This window comes from Medicago truncatula, chromosome 2 (genome assembly GCF_003473485.1).
Source record: "Medicago truncatula cultivar Jemalong A17 chromosome 2, MtrunA17r5.0-ANR, whole genome shotgun sequence".
Classification (NCBI taxonomy): Eukaryota; Viridiplantae; Streptophyta; class Magnoliopsida; order Fabales; family Fabaceae; genus Medicago; species Medicago truncatula.
The window spans coordinates 3,167,172-3,184,434 of record NC_053043.1 but is presented as its reverse complement, the minus strand read 5'-3'; the positions used below and the strand labels follow the sequence as shown (position 1 = coordinate 3,184,434).

General features: G+C 31.3%; 1 protein-coding gene across 1 annotated transcript; it reads left to right on the top strand.

Annotated features, from left to right (window-relative positions):
• The first annotated feature begins 6,866 nt into the window (after window positions 1-6,866).
• LOC11428546 (uncharacterized) lies at window positions 6,867-17,013 on the top strand. The gene is made up of 6 exons (XM_024776737.2): window positions 6,867-7,211; window positions 7,359-7,510; window positions 12,049-12,098; window positions 12,290-12,370; window positions 13,127-14,846; window positions 16,175-17,013. The coding sequence occupies exons 2-6, from the start codon at window positions 7,379-7,381 to the stop codon at window positions 16,709-16,711; spliced, it is 2,520 nt and encodes an 839-aa protein (XP_024632505.1). The 5' UTR covers window positions 6,867-7,211; window positions 7,359-7,378; the 3' UTR covers window positions 16,712-17,013.
• The last annotated feature ends 250 nt before the right edge of the window (window positions 17,014-17,263 follow it).

Genomic DNA, 17,263 nt, shown 5'->3' with positions numbered 1-17,263 from the left:
GTCTTCTACCAGCACCTTTATTTCTGTTTTATTATCATTTTAAGTAGAAGAGAAGTAAAAAAAACAAAGTAGAAGAGAAGTAAAAAAACAAGGGATAAAGCCCTATGAAATGAAACACACTCTAACTAACATTTATTAGAAGAATCTGGTGTGGTAGTGAGAAAAGCATGTTTGGTCTTTGGTTTATGGTTTGGTCTTTGTAAGTAAGTACCACTAACTTGGGGTTGGTTGGATAAGTATAAGTCTACGTAGTTCCCTAAGAATTGCGTGAGTTGCAAAAGCCAAACAAAAGAACTTTTGTTTACATTTGATAGTGATAGCCAATTCATTTTGTTTCTTGGTCAAGATTGCTTCTAATGTTGTTTTCATTAGGAAAAGAAAATGACACATCTACCAAAAAAAAAAGAAAAAAAGAAAATGACACAATATGATACTTACTCCTTAGGCTAAAATCCTATATGGATCCTGATAAATATGTGAGGCCACGTAACACATGAGTACGTGACATTGTGGCATGGGATGTGTCACGTAAAATAAAGTCACATCCTAACATTTGTGGTGGTGCCTAATGTTTGGTTTGTTTTATGCTGCGATTAGATATTCGAAGATTTGTCTAGAAGTTCTAACTCAACTGACAAATACTAAAATTTCAAGGTCAGACGTCGTAACCCGTGAAAACTCACAGTAGTGTGCGCATTTAATTTTAGTGGATTACTACTTCATCTAAGACTAAAAAAAAAAGATATTCGATGATTTTATAATAAAGATTGAGTCAACTGATAAGAAGTTGATTCATATTTTAAGGGAATGAGATTAACTTTTATTGTAAACTTGAAGTATCTTTGTTGGTGAGCTTCTACGGTGCAGTCAGGAAACTGACTTTTTTGAAAAAGTTACTTTTAATTTTAATGTTTGATTTATTTTCAAATTGTTGATTACTTATTCATGATAAATAGTAATTCATCTAGTAATGCTTGTAATATCTTGGACTTACATGTACTATTTTATAGTTGACATCTTTAACATGCAAACATAGTTGATGATATTATGTGATAGTCTTAAGTGTTACACTTTGTGGGGTGTTACACTTAAAACAAGGTAAGATAAAATTAGATTAAGTGTATTCTTCTTAGTCTGATGAATTGATGATACTATGAGGACTGAACTTTTGATGTCATTGTACAAACAGTTGCGTGTTACTCAAAACATTTTTGATATTATAGTATTAACTTCATCAGAAAAGTCATTTTCGTAACTTCACCATAGAATTTTTCTCTTTATTGGTGTTATCCAAGTCTTTCGTATATCCCTATCGGTGTAAATCCGCCTCTAGAATCCAATTCATTTAAACTTTTCCATTTTATAAAAAAAGATATGTCCATGATTTGAAAATAGGATATTTATATAAAAAGATATTTTCATTTGTCAAAAACATGATTTAATTTTAAAAATAAGGTCATTCCAATTTCACGTAGTTGTTTGGAAATACCCTATCTTCACTCAAATACCAAAAACCATCTCTATAAAAATTTCTCAGGTCAACTCCAAGCTTTCTTGGAAATCTTGTGATTACGATATTTTGAATCAAACATTGCTTTCAGTGATTTAAACCAATATAAAATTTTAATTAACTTTCTTTTTTAATTGAAAATTTTAATTAACTTTAGAAGTATTAAATAAATTGATGTAAATAGATACTATATATTTTTTTATCAAAAAAATATACTATATATTTTATTATTATAGAAAGATATGATAATATATCCCTAAAAAAAATATGATAATATATTATTTATCTATTTTTTTTATTCAAAAAATAAAATATCTATGCTATTTTTTTTGAAGGGGATAAATAATATTTTTTTTAATTGAATTCTCTTTTCCAGAATGTTGCTGAGATTATGTATAGTGCCCAACTTTTGGTTTAGTTAATGCATTCTTGCGTAAAAAAAAAGTTGTGTCAAGCCTCTTTTTGTTCGTGCTTCCAACATTTGGTTATGATTTTTTTTTGGAAACTAACCTAAAAAAATATATCATAGTATGATTTGGTGTAAAAATCCACATCTAATGTCACAATCCTTTTCCTCTGGACTTCATTCTCCGAAACGCCACTCCATGAAAAATGAACATTAACAATTCCTTGGTATGCAAGCAACAACCCCTTGGATTTGAGAATTTCAATTCTTCACTTGTTTTAAAACTCGATGAAGCTTTATAGGGCTTAAAATAAGATCCAAGTGCCATGTTTGAGAGACTAAAATCAGTGCATCTTTGTCCATATTTATGTTGATACATCATTGTTACTGGCATCTCTAAATTATTGAATTCAACAATTGTATACTAAACTTAACTCTACTTTTTATTTAAAGAATCATGGTTATTATGTGGATTATCTTTTGGAGATTGAAGTATGACACGTCTCCAATGTGGATTATCTTTTTCAGAAATAATGTTATAGACGTTTTTATAAGGTTGCTGATAAACAAGGTATCATCTACAACTTGAATATATGTATAACGAGTAAAATTTCGATCAACAAGAGTTGTTCGTAGCATTGAACTCTATCTCAGACATATAACTTGCACACGACCTTTTCCTAAGGTGTATTCTAAAAGCCCATGTGTTTATGGCCCAACACGTTTATCCCAGTTTGATGAACGTGCTAGGTATTCTGCATAAAATTCTCATAGAAATCGACATCAGTTCCACATTCGTAGATGCGAGTCTATCAAGATTACTCATGTAACTATGTACACTCCACATAGAGTATATATATCTCATTAAGAATGTCTATTATCGCATCCTTCTGTCGTTGTAGGAATTATGCTTCTCTAGTTTTATCATAGCATGGTCTATCACATATGACTTGATATTACCCATTGAACCTACTTTTTAGGATCTCCAGTCATTTAAGTCGGGTTACCATAACTCGTGATCTTTAGGCATTAGTCCCATCCTATTGAATGTGTTTATGACTTTCTTTCTAGCTAATCATTTACAATTTTTCCCACGAAGGAATCTCAACCAGCAAGAATCATATCAACTTGCTTCTTCACTAGTTTTCTACAATGCTCTCATCTCAATTTCCATAGTGGACTGAGTTAATATTTTATGTTTCTTATCTTTCAAGAAACAAATCCTCTAGTGATGCTCAATGTGTAGCCATTGGTCCATTAAGAATCATCTGAAAGGATGTTCCATTTTGTATCATTATATTGTTCAAGTACAATATATACATCTGATAATGTAACCCTAGAGTTGTAGTCCTTTTAAGGCACCTCACGACTCTTTCAATAGCATGGCAATGCTTCTCGCATGGTCTACTAGTAAACTTGAACAAAAGTCTCACGACGTGGGCAACGTCGGGTCTAATATATTTAGTGACATAACTAAGAACTGCCAATGATGCTCGCATATTATGTTTGTCTAATAAATTCTCAAGTGTTCTTGAAGAGTTTTACACTTGAACCATAAGGTGTGCATGCAAAGTTTCCAGTCAAAATAATTACATTTCCTTAAGATCTTCTCAACATAGTGAGATTGCTCCAAAAAAAAAAATATATATCTCTTCTAATCTAGTAATCTTGATACCAAGAATTACTTCAACTTCACATAGGTCTTTCTTATCGATATTGTTGATAAACAATGATTTCACATAATTTAGAGCATGAATCTTTTAACCAAGGTGAGCCTTTTATTCATCAATTAAACCGTCAGGTTTTAATTCTTTTTTCCAAAATTCAAATACAACCGATTGATTTGCAACCAGAAGACAAGTCAACTAAGTGTCATATTTCGTTACACCGCAGAGAATCCATTTCATCGCTTATTGCTTCTTGCCATATTCAACACCCAATGAGGATATAACTTTAAGACTTAATGGATCATCTTCTAATGTGAAAACCATATAATCAGATCCATACTCATTAGCAATTATTGTTTTCTTACCTCTTCGAGGTCCTATAATATTTTGTATGAGTTTTTCATAATTATTTATGATTACTAAAATGTGATCAGGTGCAATGCCCCCACTAGTTCTTAATATAAAAGGATAATTTATTTTGCCTCCACTAGTGCCCCACTATTCTTTAATTTTTAGGGTATTTTATTTTCATAGAAATCGATATTGTTTGATTCTATGGTCACTTTAGTATTTAGGTCATAAAACATATATACCCAATGAATACACTTTCATAGGCTATATATATATTGTTACCATGTCACTGGTACGAAGTTTCCACCGATGTTTAGGGGTGATTATTCTTAATCCCCTCCCAACTAAATATTTTTTATACGCATGAGCCAGAAATCGAACCTCTAATCATGTGCTTAAGGGGATCAAGTACTTTATTACTTGGATCAATTCATTGTTGGTACAATACATATATTTCTATAAAACATGGAAATACCGGTTAAAAAAATAAACGATGAAAGTCTAAATGAAAATAATACTAAAAATAACATACACACACATACATAAATACATATATGTGTGTGGATATGATCAATTGACACTATGATGTCAAACTTAATATAGACACACACATACATACATACATGTGTGTTTGGAAAATAAAATAAAGTTATGTGGTAGTGAGCTTTTGTTACAAAAGCCTTTCACAACACATGTTTATTTTGTCTCTATATCTTTGGTAACCAATCTTTTTCTCTGTCAAAATAATTTATTTTAATTATTCATCTAGATATTAGATACACTAAAGTCACGCAACAAAAAAGTCATCCGAATATTTTTCTAACGGTGTATTGGTTAGGTAGTGTACCTATGAATCATTGTTACCCAATTCGATTCTTCCAGTGATTGTTCTAATTTTTTTAAATAAATATTTATTAGCCTGATCACTGCTTTGTCCCTCCCGGTTCATCAATGCTCGCGGTTCAGTTGTTTTCATCCGTTCTTATCGATTTTCACGAGTTTTAGTACTTATCTAATCCAATTGGCAAATCAGACCGGTTACTCCTTCAGTTCACGATTCAACTAGTCGATTAGGTACGTTTTTTATTTTTCTTTTCAAACAATGATCCTTCAAATATTTTCTATCAACATTTGTTGTCATTATTTTAAGCCCACTTATGTGTAATCTTAGAAAATTTGAATTATTTTTGCAATCATATTTTTTTGTTATAATATTTAATACATTATAAAAATCTCACCTGCAAAAGCTTAGAATTTCTTAACAAAATATGAATAGAATATAAATTTTTAAGTTTTTGCTACTTAAAAATTTATTTTTAATTCATCATATGTTAAAAAATAAAATAAAAAAATAGAAAAATATTTGTTGGAGAAATTCGTATAACATTTTAAACATGTTTTCAAAAGCTAATTGAAAAATATGAAAGCTATACATGAGCTGCTTTGAAAAACATAAACAAAGAATATTGATAGAAAATATTTAAAAGGCTAAATTAAGGGTGTTCAAAACTGAACCAACCCAATAAAATATCGTAAACCAAACCAACCTAAATCATACATCGCAAAAATTGCATTTGATTTGGATGACCATTTTTATTTAAAACCAATTTGTATTCATGCCAATTTTTATATTGTAGTTCATATAACTTTCTAGTCTCAAAATCGAACCAAATGATAGCCCAAACATCCTAAGCTATGAACCTCGGATACTTGATACGACACGACACCGATACGTTTAAAAAAAGGCTAAAATATGATTTTGGTCCTTGCAAATATGCCTCGTTTTGGTTTTAGTCCATGTAATTTTTTTTTTGTTGTTTTTGGTCTCTGCAAAATATTTTGTTTTTGAAAATAGTCCCTCCAGGGACTATTTACAAAAGTAAAATATTTTGCAGGGACCTTTTTAAAAATCAAAAGATTTTGCAAGGACTATTTTTCTAATAAATGAGTTCAGTCATCATGCGCCACATGTGCAAATCATCATAAAAATAGGGCCAGGGACCAAAACCAAAACGAGGCATATTTTCAGAACAAAAAACAACAATTTTTTTTACATGGACTAAAACCAAAATGAGGCATATTTTTCTAATAAATGAGTTCAGTCATCATGCGCCACATGTGCAAATCATCATAAAAATGGGGTCAGGGACCAAAACCAAAACGAGACATATTTTCAGAACAAAAAACAACAATTTTTTTTACATGGACTAAAACCAAAATGAGGCATATTTGCAGGGACCAAAATCATATTTTAGCCTTTTTTAAAATTCAAGATACGATACGGCTGTACTATATATTAAAACTCAATATACAAACTATGGATTAAAACTCGAAAGCAAGAAAATGGGCGTAAAACATATACCAAACAGACATAAAATAACAATAAGGCACAACAATGAAATTGCATTCACATGACAATCAACAATAACAGTATTCTCAAAACAACAAAAAGAAAGACAAAACAGACGGTGGACAACAACACAGATAAATATAAGTAATCTTCTATAGTACTATATATAAAGAAAATAACATGTTTTGACCTTTTTAAGCTGACTTTTTCTCTTTTCAAAATTATCTGAATTTTCAAAACAAATAACATATAACAAATAAATAAGAGTAAATTCAAATATGAAAATAAAAGAGTAATAAACACGATATGATTATATACACGTCCAATTTTTTACAAAGAGAATGAACATATACAAAAGCTTAATGGAGGCTAGTGATGATGAGACCACAGTATGTTCAAGTATTTTGTCCATAACCCTTCCCATTCCCAGAAAGGCTGCCAAATCTATAAAATCATAATCAAATCAAATTATTATTTATTTCAAGAATATTACCAAAAGTGCTGAAGGACACAACCGTCCTTTCACATAAAATTCTTATATATACCGCTCGGGAGAGAAAAACAGGAGATAGAGAGAGAAACAAAGAAAAACCCATAATTTGAGAAAATACAATTGTCAATTGGTTCATCATCCATTCATCCAATTTACTTTTGATTTTCAATATTCATGTTGTTAATATATCGTTTTTTCTCACTCTTCAAAACCTTACAAATAGAATCCTTCACCCCCCCTTCTCACGCTTACTCTCTTAACTAATTTTCACATTCTATTTTTTTTTCGACAACAAAAAAGACAACCTTATTTTTTTCAGACAGCAAAAAAACAACCTCTTTAAAACCACCTTAAACCAACCAAAACTACCATTCCCGAAATTTCCGCCGGAAAATCGACATACCCACGTCAGAAAAACCGGTTTTCCGACACCGGTAAGCCTTATTTTATTTTCTCTGTCTTTCCGGTGACCGGAGAAGATGGTGGTTGATTTATTTTATTATTTTATTTATATTTTTATTTCAAACAACATGGCGGCGTATGCTAACGTGAGCCGTGTGCGCATGTTATTATTTAATCAGGTACGTACACGTGGGCAGTGATGGGTGGATGGGGGACATGGGAGGAGCTCCTCCTTGGTGGGGCGGTTTTCCGCTACGGGACACGAGACTGGAACGTCGTCGCCGGTGAACTCCGGGAACGCATTGATTGTCCTATCCCTTTTACCCCTGAGGTACTATTAATTAATTAAATTAAATAATTTGGATTTTATTTTATTGTCCTTTTTGTTTTTTCCCATGATGAAAAAGTTCTAAAAAGATTGCTTTCTCTTTTAAAATTCGTTAATTGTTTATTGTTTTGCTTATAGTGGTTATATTACCAATGTGTTTTCTACTTTTGTTAGATAACCATCATGTATCAACCAATAACCACTATGTTTTTTGTGATATTTAATATTAAAATAATATACATACTTCGTCAATTTCCAACAAATTACGAATTAAAAATATACTAGTTAGTGTACAAAATAAATCATGAGTTAGTGTATAAAAATATTTTTTTATTAATGATTAGTGGTATGGTAAAGAGAACATAAAAGAATAGGAAAAAGAGAGGGTATTAAGTAATAAAGTGTAATAAAGAAATAAAATATTAATGCGTTATTGTTGAATTGGAAAAAAATTATTAAAATAAGATTCTAGTCAAGATTTTGCCGCATTCACACGGTTGACCCATCTGCGATCGTTGGATTAAGATCGAAAAATTAATACAATTTTAAAATAAAAATATATATTAAGTTTTGATTTGAATCATCGTAGCCTGATCCAACGACAAAAAATATGCCAAATGCGTAACTACGCAAACCTTTAAGAGCATGGAACCCTATTCTAAATTTGTTTTGGCTAGAATAATATAAACTTTTGAGAGCATGGAACCCTATTCTAAATTTATTTGGGCTAGAATATGTGGGACGAAGTAGTAATTATCTAAAAATTATTACAAGAATCATTACAAGGATTTTTGTAGATTAAAGAATCATTACAAGGATTGATGATAAAGATTTGTATTTGGTTTATTTATTTAATTAATTGATTTGAGTAAACAATCAAATTGATTAATGTTTTTGTAAATAACTTACAATTCTGTATCCATGAGTTTAACTCAGTTGGTAGGGACAAATACATAATATATACAACGTCTGGGGTTCGAACTCCGGCCACCAAAAAAAGAAAACAACTTACAACTCTTAAATTAGTTCATGACTCTTAAATTTGTCATATGACAAAAACAAAAATTTAATTGAAAAACTTTTGACAGAGACTAATTTAAAATAGGGAAATATTAACAACGTCAAAGAATAATTTAAAAATAGTCTACACATGGATCAGTTTAATGGTTTCATAAAAAAAATTCATTGTGTGCTTTTCCAGTTTTTTGTAGTAGTTTTTCTTTTTTAGGGATTTTTTTGTAGTAGTAGTTGATTTCGGCAATGTGACAATTTAAAAATTAATTTGTTTAAGACTTTAACTTTTCTTTTTAGGGTTTAATGCAACTTTTCTTTTTAGGGTTTAATGCAATGTTAACATAAAATAACTACAACCAGCAAATCACAACTAATTTTTTATGTAAGACTTTAGAAAATATATAAAAGTTAAATATAGCTAATGATTTTCTGATATAATCCATTGACATTGCTAACATAATTTACCTTACAAATCTTTACACGCTTTGGTGAGCTTAACTCACTTGATTGGTCATTCTATAACATATATAAAGGTTAGAATTCGAATTCAAATTCAAAACATCCTACTTATTCACTTGAATTGATAAATTTTTAGTCATCAGACTACTAAAAAAACAAATCTTTGCTCGTGCCTATGTCTAAGAATTAAATATGTTTTTGAGAGGAAGAATATAATATGTTCACTTAGAAAAAAACTAAATCCTACTTATTTTTAATCTGCCCGCAAAGTCCCGGAAGCTTCTGCGCAATTATATATATATATATTGAAGCGTCACAAAGTAAGTCAAAGACATATCTTTAAGGTAATGCTTACCCTTCATATAAAGGGGTATGAAAGGAAACCACCTACATGACCTTCAATATATATTTTTGGTTACTCACGACCTTCAATATAAATATAAAAAAAAAGGATCAAAACTAAAAGGAGATAGCCTTAAGAAAATAAACCATTCATATTATCTAGTTTTTTTTGCTTTAAATAATTCTTTTTACAAGATACTTTTTTATAACATTTGCTTTTAATAATTCCGAGGCATACTTTAATTTTTGACAATTTTTATGGTACACTTTAAAATTCGAGTGTTATGGTGCACTCAATTTTTAAATTAATAGTTAAATGAGTTTTTTTTTTTTTTTTAAATTCTATAACAAATTATGATAATTAAATTTTATTTATTGAAAGTATTGGCGAAACAAAATTTTATTTGTCTGAATTTTTTTTAGATGAATTTTTCTGAATTTATTAATACTCATAGTTGTAAATATTGATTTTTTTCACGATATAATGTAAAAAAATAAGTATTATTTTTATAAACAATGAAACAATGTTTTCTTGCATAAATGATATTTTTTAAAATATAAAAGTCAACCAATGACTTTTTTTCTTTTAAAAAAAGTCAATAAATAGTGTTTTTTTGTTTGTTAAGTAATCTAGTGGTTATAAATTTATCTTTTAAAAATTAATAAATGGGGTCTTCAGGATTGAAACCCTAACCCTGACGATGATGTCTGTGCAACTGAGCTAAGCGGGACAATGATCTCCTTCAATTTTTTTTTTTTTTGCATAATCATCACAAGGTAGCTATTCCTGGCAGTCCTGTCCTATACACTAAGCCCGATTTCTTTTGCTTAGAATTGTTTCAAGGGAAATGATAGATAAGTGACAAAATTTATCAAGAAAATTTTTAAATAGTATATTTGCTAACACCTTTCTTTAATTACACATCATTACCTTCTTTGATTTCCGACAAATAATAAATTTAATTGGTTGAGACCTTTTCTTAACAAATTCTTAATAAAAACTTTTTAAATAAATAGCAATCTCTTATTCCAATCAGTCTACAAATGTTTGTATTGAGACCGTTTTAAGTTAACAAAAATTGTCCCCGTTTTAATCCTAAACTTATCATGTTTTATCTCTCTTGTCAAAGTATTTATCCTAATTATTTTTTTAAAAGATATTTATATAAAATATAAATTGGGTTAGAAATTAGAAATTTGTAGAATACGATAAGAAAGTAACTTATTGATTTATTCCTATAAAAATAATTTAAAATATAAAAAATTGATTTCAAAAAATATATTTAATTGTTTTGCTAGGGTAATCTTGTTATTTAAATATGATCTATATCTTATCATTGTCATAGATAAAAACAAAAATTTATATATTTAAACCTAAAAACGCAGTAACTAATTTTTTTAATGACAAAAGTTAGTAGTTGATCGTTAGATTAATATTTACTCCACTGTATTTAGGACCCCGACTTCTTAACCTTTAAAAAAAATTGTAAATAACGTAATTATATTTTTTATAATGTACTCCCTCCATTTCTAAATATATGCAAAATTGATTTTTTAGATTCATTCATTTAATGATACATCATTAAATGAATGAATCTAAAAAATCAATTTTGCTTATATTTAAGAACTGAGGGAGTATGTACCAAACATATGTTAGGATAAGTGTTTATCATGTCACTATCATATCATTCTTATCCTACACACCGAACGGGTCTAGTGAAGATGCAACGTCAGTGTAAACCAATTTACACGTCCGTCCAATGAAAATCCATCATTCGACATGTCACCTCACTCTTTTAACTTAATCTTAAAATAAGTGCCTATGAAATGACAAAATAAAAACAATCATCGAATGTTAGTATTATACCACTTTTTTTTATCAAGTTGTCTGATAGTTAGACTCACACATTAAGTGTGAAGAAGTGAGAAATCTAAGGTTCGAACCTCAATCTCTATATATCAACGTCCATGGAACTTACCAACCGAGTTGCAATTACAGGACGTATGAACTAGTTTTTACTAGATGTATATGTTTTTGTTCTTTTTTGATTATATGTGTATGTCCCTTCATCCTCTATTATTTTTTTTTTTTGAAGAGGCTATATTATTAACTAAACTAAAAGGGATTTTAGAGTGACGAATCAGTGGACGCCATGTGTCATATACAGTAATGTTGGCATCCACCTGGCAATTGTTATTCACAGGTGCTGACCACTTAGTTGAAATATGTCACAATGTCTAATACAAGATCACTTGCACATGGTCAATTAGGTGGCACACTTCCTTTTGCTTTGTTTGTTCTAATGATAAATGATAATGCCCAACCTCTCTGTTATAAAATTGGTAATCAGAAATGGAACATGGCTTAGATAAATCCTAGTAAGCATAGGATTAAAAACATGTTTTATTTAATAGGTAAATTTATTTCAATGGTTAAACCTTGTGTTTTGTTGTCATTCCCAAAAACATATCAACTAAAAAAGAAAAATAGAAAAAACAAATCCAAACGACAGCTTAAGTTTTTTTTGTTGAAATTGAGCATGTTTTGTTGATGATGCATATGCTAAAGTACTGATGAATTTTATTTTGTTTCCAAGTTTTGGGGTAAGATATGACTTATATACTCAAATATGATGTGTATGATTATAATCTCACTTTTCTACAAAAATAATTGAAGGAAAGTTAGTTGGTGTCCGTTAATTAAAGTAGAGATATTACTTTTGTAGGTCTGTAAAGCCAAGTTTGAAGACTTGCAACAACGGTATTCTGGGAGCACGTGAGTATATTTTTTTTTATATTTTTGTTATAAACTTTTTCTAGGTTCGAACTCTGGAAACTTTTTTTTATATCACAATGTCTACCAAATGAGCTATGCTTACGGAGATTCTTTTAGTGGAATACCCTTTGAAAATTTCATACAAGTTGTATGTTATGTCTCATTGCATGATGGTAAAATTACAATGCCAGGGATTTTTTGTATGAGGAGCTTAGGAAAAGAAGAGTAGAAGAGCTAAAGAAAGCTATTGAACGCTCTGGAGATTCAATTGGGTTAGTTTCATGGTTAACTTTCTCTTCAAGCTTAGTATTTGTGAGTGGACAATAAGTATACATACTTATTCTTAAATTCTACAACATGTCTCCATTTGTTCTAGTTTTGTTTTTCCTGCATGTTCTTCATTGGTGGACATGATAAAAATTAAGGAATATATGATAGGATAATCTTTTATACTATATTGTTATAATGTTATAATCTTTTATCACTTTAATATATTTTATTAGCTGCGTCAAAACAAAACATATTTTATTAGCCAACTAATATATTTTGAATTTAATAGTGATGTACTGCAAGAGTGCCGGTGTAAGTTAGTTTTACACCGACTTCCAATGAAAACTCATCATATCACCACATAAGCCTATTTTGTAACCGCTTCTCATATATAAATTAATTTTGGCACTTGTATATTTTTTATGTAACAATTTTTTAAAATTTTTAATTCAATACTCATCTCTACATGGATATAGTTTATAATTCAACAGATTGAAGAGACCTTAAAACAAAGGTAATTGTAAACGAAACCCAAAAACCAGAACTGTGAACTCTAAACTAACACTTGTAAATCCTTTTACAATGTGTAGCGTGCGCTGTATGGACATTTTGGGTCTGTTTCATCACGATAGGTTAAGAGAGTTGAATAGGAGTAGAAAATGACATAAACATGATAATATTTTATCATTTGATGAACCGTATAATTCAACACATTCTTGTTAAAATTATATAAAAGTGTGGTTACTTGTATGTTTCAGGTCTCTTAAATCAAAGATTGAAGACCTCGAGGCTGAGAAGAACGAGGAAAAAGATGATTGTGAAAATGGCTTAGAAAGTCCAGCATCACATTTACCTTTGCAGAAATTGGAGAGAGTTAAATCTTCCACCAAGGAAACATCAAAGGATGGCCTATCTGCCGGAAGTTTCACTCACGAAACGAGAACAAACTGGTCTCCTGAATCCCAGGTTTCAGCGGCATCTGCCGATAATAACGAGACTAAGCTTGAAGTTTTGCAACCTACTGAGCAGGCTAAAGTTTCGCAATCAAAGCTTGAAGTCCTCGAGGCTGAGAAGAACGAGAAAAAACATGATTGTGAAAATGGCATAGAAAGTCCTGTATCACATGTACCTTCCCAGAAATTGGAGAGAGTTAAATCTTCCACTAAAGAAACATCAAAGGATGGCCTGTCTACTGGAAGTTTCACTCACGAAACGAGGACAAACTGGTCTCCTGAATCCCAGGTTCCAGCAGCATCTGCCGATGATAATGAGACTAAGCCTGAAGTTTTGCAATCTACTGAGCAGGCTAAAGTTCCGCAATCAAAGCTTGAAATCCTCGAGGCTGAGAAGAACGAGAAAAAACATGATTGTGAAAACGGATTAGAAAGTCTCGTATCACATGCACCTTCCCAGAAATTGGAGAGAGTTAAATCTTGCACTAAAGAGACATCAAAGGATGGCCTATCTGCCAGAAGTTTCACTCGCAAAACGAGGACAAAATGGTCTCATGAATCACAGATTCCAGCGGCATCTGCCGATGATAGCGAGACTAAGCCTGAAGTTTTGCAATCTACTGAGCAGGCTAAAGTTTCGCAATCAAAGCTTGAGGTCCTCAAGGCCGAGAAGAATGAGAAAAAAGATGATTGTGAAAATGGCTTAGAAAGTCCAGTATCACATTTACCATCCCAGAAATTGGAGAGCGTTAAAACTTCCATTAAAGAAACATCAAAGGATGGCCTATCTTCCGGAAGTTTCACACACGAAACGAGGACAAATTGGTCCCCTGAAACCCAGGTTCCAGCTGCGTCTGCTGATGATAACAAGACTAAGCCTGAAGTTTTGCAATCTACTGAGCAGGATAAAGTTTCGGGATCAAAGCTTGAAGTCCTCAAGGATGAGAAGAAGGAAAAAAAAGATGATTGTCAAAATGGCTTAGAAAGTCCAGTATCACATTTACCATCTCAGAAATTGATGAGAGTTGAATCTTCCGCTAAAGAGACATCAAAGGAAGGATTATCTGTCGGGAGTTTCACACAAGAAACAAGGACAAACTGGTCTCCTGAATCCCAGGTTCCAGCTGCATCTTCCGATGATAATGAAACTAAGCCTGAAGTTTCACAATCTACTGAGCAGGCTAAAGTTTTGAATGGAGATAATTTGGAACTTACTTTATATGAAATACAAGTAGGATGTCGTAAAAAACGGAGAGGGAAGAGAAAAAGGAAGGATTGTGGAAGAAATATTATGGAAGCGGCAAGTTTAGAAGAAAGTGACTTATTAGATGCAGTTGATGTTATGTCCTGGCGTAAAGAAAGTTCTACTAGTAACTGTGGTGATGTTGCCAAATCTTCTGCTGATGTAGACAATAAAAAAAGTAAGAACCCAAAAAAGCATAGCGCGGAAGATATGATTAAGATTTTAGATTCTATTTTTGAAACTGAAGGTGCATCTGCCTTCCGTCGAAGACTTGATGGTCAGGTATGTGTAATTAGAGTCTCATCTTGTTCATTTGCAGTTAGTTTCTGAGTTTTCTTCTCTCCATAAAGCTTTTGATGCTAGCTCTATTAGTTTCTTAGATGCTAGCTCTATCAGTTTCTTAGATGAAAAAAGATTTTGATTTTTACCTATGATGGTTAGTTTGTTAGAGATGTTTGTTTGATGTTCTCTAGGGTGTGCTTGTTATGGTCAAAATATGAGGGTCCTTAAAAGAGGTGTAGGCGGATGATAAAATATGAATCAACATAATTGAGTATTCACATAATAATATGAAAATGAAGTGATTAGCATACTATATTTGACCACCTCATGTCCTATCAGATAATTTTGATCTTATCGTGAGTAAAACATAGGTGAGATTCAGTGTTTAAGACTAGTCTTCAAAGAAAATATTTAATGCTTTAACTACATATTAATAATTTAGAACAGGTACTTTTAAGTTTTTTTTTTCCACATAGGTCCTTTTAAGTTCCATTACATGTGCACCGTTACCCTTTTCACACATTCTGTTACAAAAATATACATGTGTTTGTTATGTTAATGTGTCATGAACAAAGTTTATTCTACGTGTACCCCTTTCTCATCTCCTAGGTGTTTGTTAGGCTATATGACTTGGAACAAATATTGCCCTCTGAGAATTTGTACATTGGGAGGTGAATACGTCTGGGGATACAAAATCAATTCCTCTTCTCTTTTGCACAATATTTGCACCAAACCGTTTAACCTACTTCTAAAATTGGCTAGAGGTACCCATAGAAGATAGAAAAGGCGTGCACATACGATAAGTGGCTAACTTTGTTCCTGCCATGCTGGTAACATAACAGACACCTATGTATTTTTGTAATGAAATGTGTGTGAAAAATGGTAACAGTGCACACGTAATACAGCTTAAAAGAGTTGTGGGACAAAAAAACCTTAAAGAGCTAACCAGGTACAGAAGATGTATTATCAATAATAGCTATGAGAATTCTACATTTCATTCTTTAGTTTTGTTAAATACTATATAGGCTGTGAGGAAGAATGTATATAAATTTCACCGACCTTATTCTTGAACTTCTTTCTCGAAGAACTTACAGGCGAAAATAGGAACTTATCATTACTCTATAAAAACTGATCTCTTTTGTTTTTTTTCTTTAAATCGATTTTCATCTGTCCTACCATTAGTCCATTTACTAAGCACACCATTAAGTTTCCAATGTAGAATTTGCATCTTTGGATTTTATTAATTTTGAAATGTTCAGCAATGAAGAGTATGAATACAAGGCACTATTCATTCATAGAATAACGAGTGCATTCCTATTTGACAACAGAAAAGAGGAAAGTACAAGAAAATGATCCAGAAGCACATGGACTTCGACACTATAAGGTCAAGAATTAGCAGCCGAACAATTGAATCAACCAGAGAACTATACCGAGACTTGCTGCTACTCACCAACAATGCCTTAGTCTTCTACTCGAAGATCACTCACGAATATAAAACTGCTCTCCTTCTAAGAGGCATAGTCGCCAAAAAAATGAGGGAGAGTTTGAAGGGTAGTACTAGTAGCAGCAAAAAAGTCACTGAGCCTAACGAGTCGATGAAATTACCAGTGCATCATAATCTTCATGTGAAACCAAGAAGTGTAAGACCAGGCAACAGAAAAATTATTGCAAAGGCTGTTGGTGGCGACAACTCTGCATCTTCACAAGGAGCTAAGAAGCCCATTAAAGCCGATTCTTCGCCTTCTGTGGAATCCTTAAATGTCACGAAGAAAGCTTTTGGTAGACAGAAAAAAGTTGAACCTGTGAGTTCAAGCCAAAAGACTGCAACACCAGTGAAAGGAAGGAAAAGAGTTAGAACAAAGTAATAGTGATTTTAGGTTTAACCAATAGGTATGGTTTTTTTTTGTACAAAAATTTTCTCCTTTTTGATTAGGTGTTTTCTGGTTTAGTTTATTGAACCCAACAAAATGAACTTTGAGTTAGATGCAGGAGGGAAACTAACTACAAAATATATGAGAAATAGTTCTGAAAAGTTATAGTTAACCAATATGGATAAGTTTAATATCAAAGTGGTCACAAGTTTTGTTTTTGCTAGCATCAAAGGGATTACACTTCGATGTAAATTGCAGGCAAGGTTTTTTTAGCAATGGTTATGACTTCCTATCAACTAATCTAGTCTTTTACTTTTGTTGCAAAAGTGTGATGGGAAGTGATTGATGAGCATAATAATTTTATTTTTGATCAAAATTTTCTGTTAGCGTACGTAAAGTGTTACTAATTAACTTTTTTTTACTCAAATGTTACTAATGAACCTAAGACAATGAAAGAAAAAAAAAAGTACGAATTTTAGGTGTATATATGATTAATCGAACGGTTGTTCTCTCTGAAAATCATATCATAGTATATAAAAGAGTGGA

Coding starts and splice junctions, on each gene's coding strand:
- LOC11428546 (XM_024776737.2), top strand. CDS start 7,379: ATGGGTGGATGGGGGACATGGGAGGAGCTCCTCCTTGGTGGGGCGGTT. Junction 7,511..12,048: donor CTATCCCTTTTACCCCTGAG/GTACTATTAATT, acceptor TTACTTTTGTAG/GTCTGTAAAGCCAAGTTTGA. Junction 14,847..16,174: donor GTCGAAGACTTGATGGTCAG/GTATGTGTAATT, acceptor ATTTGACAACAG/AAAAGAGGAAAGTACAAGAA.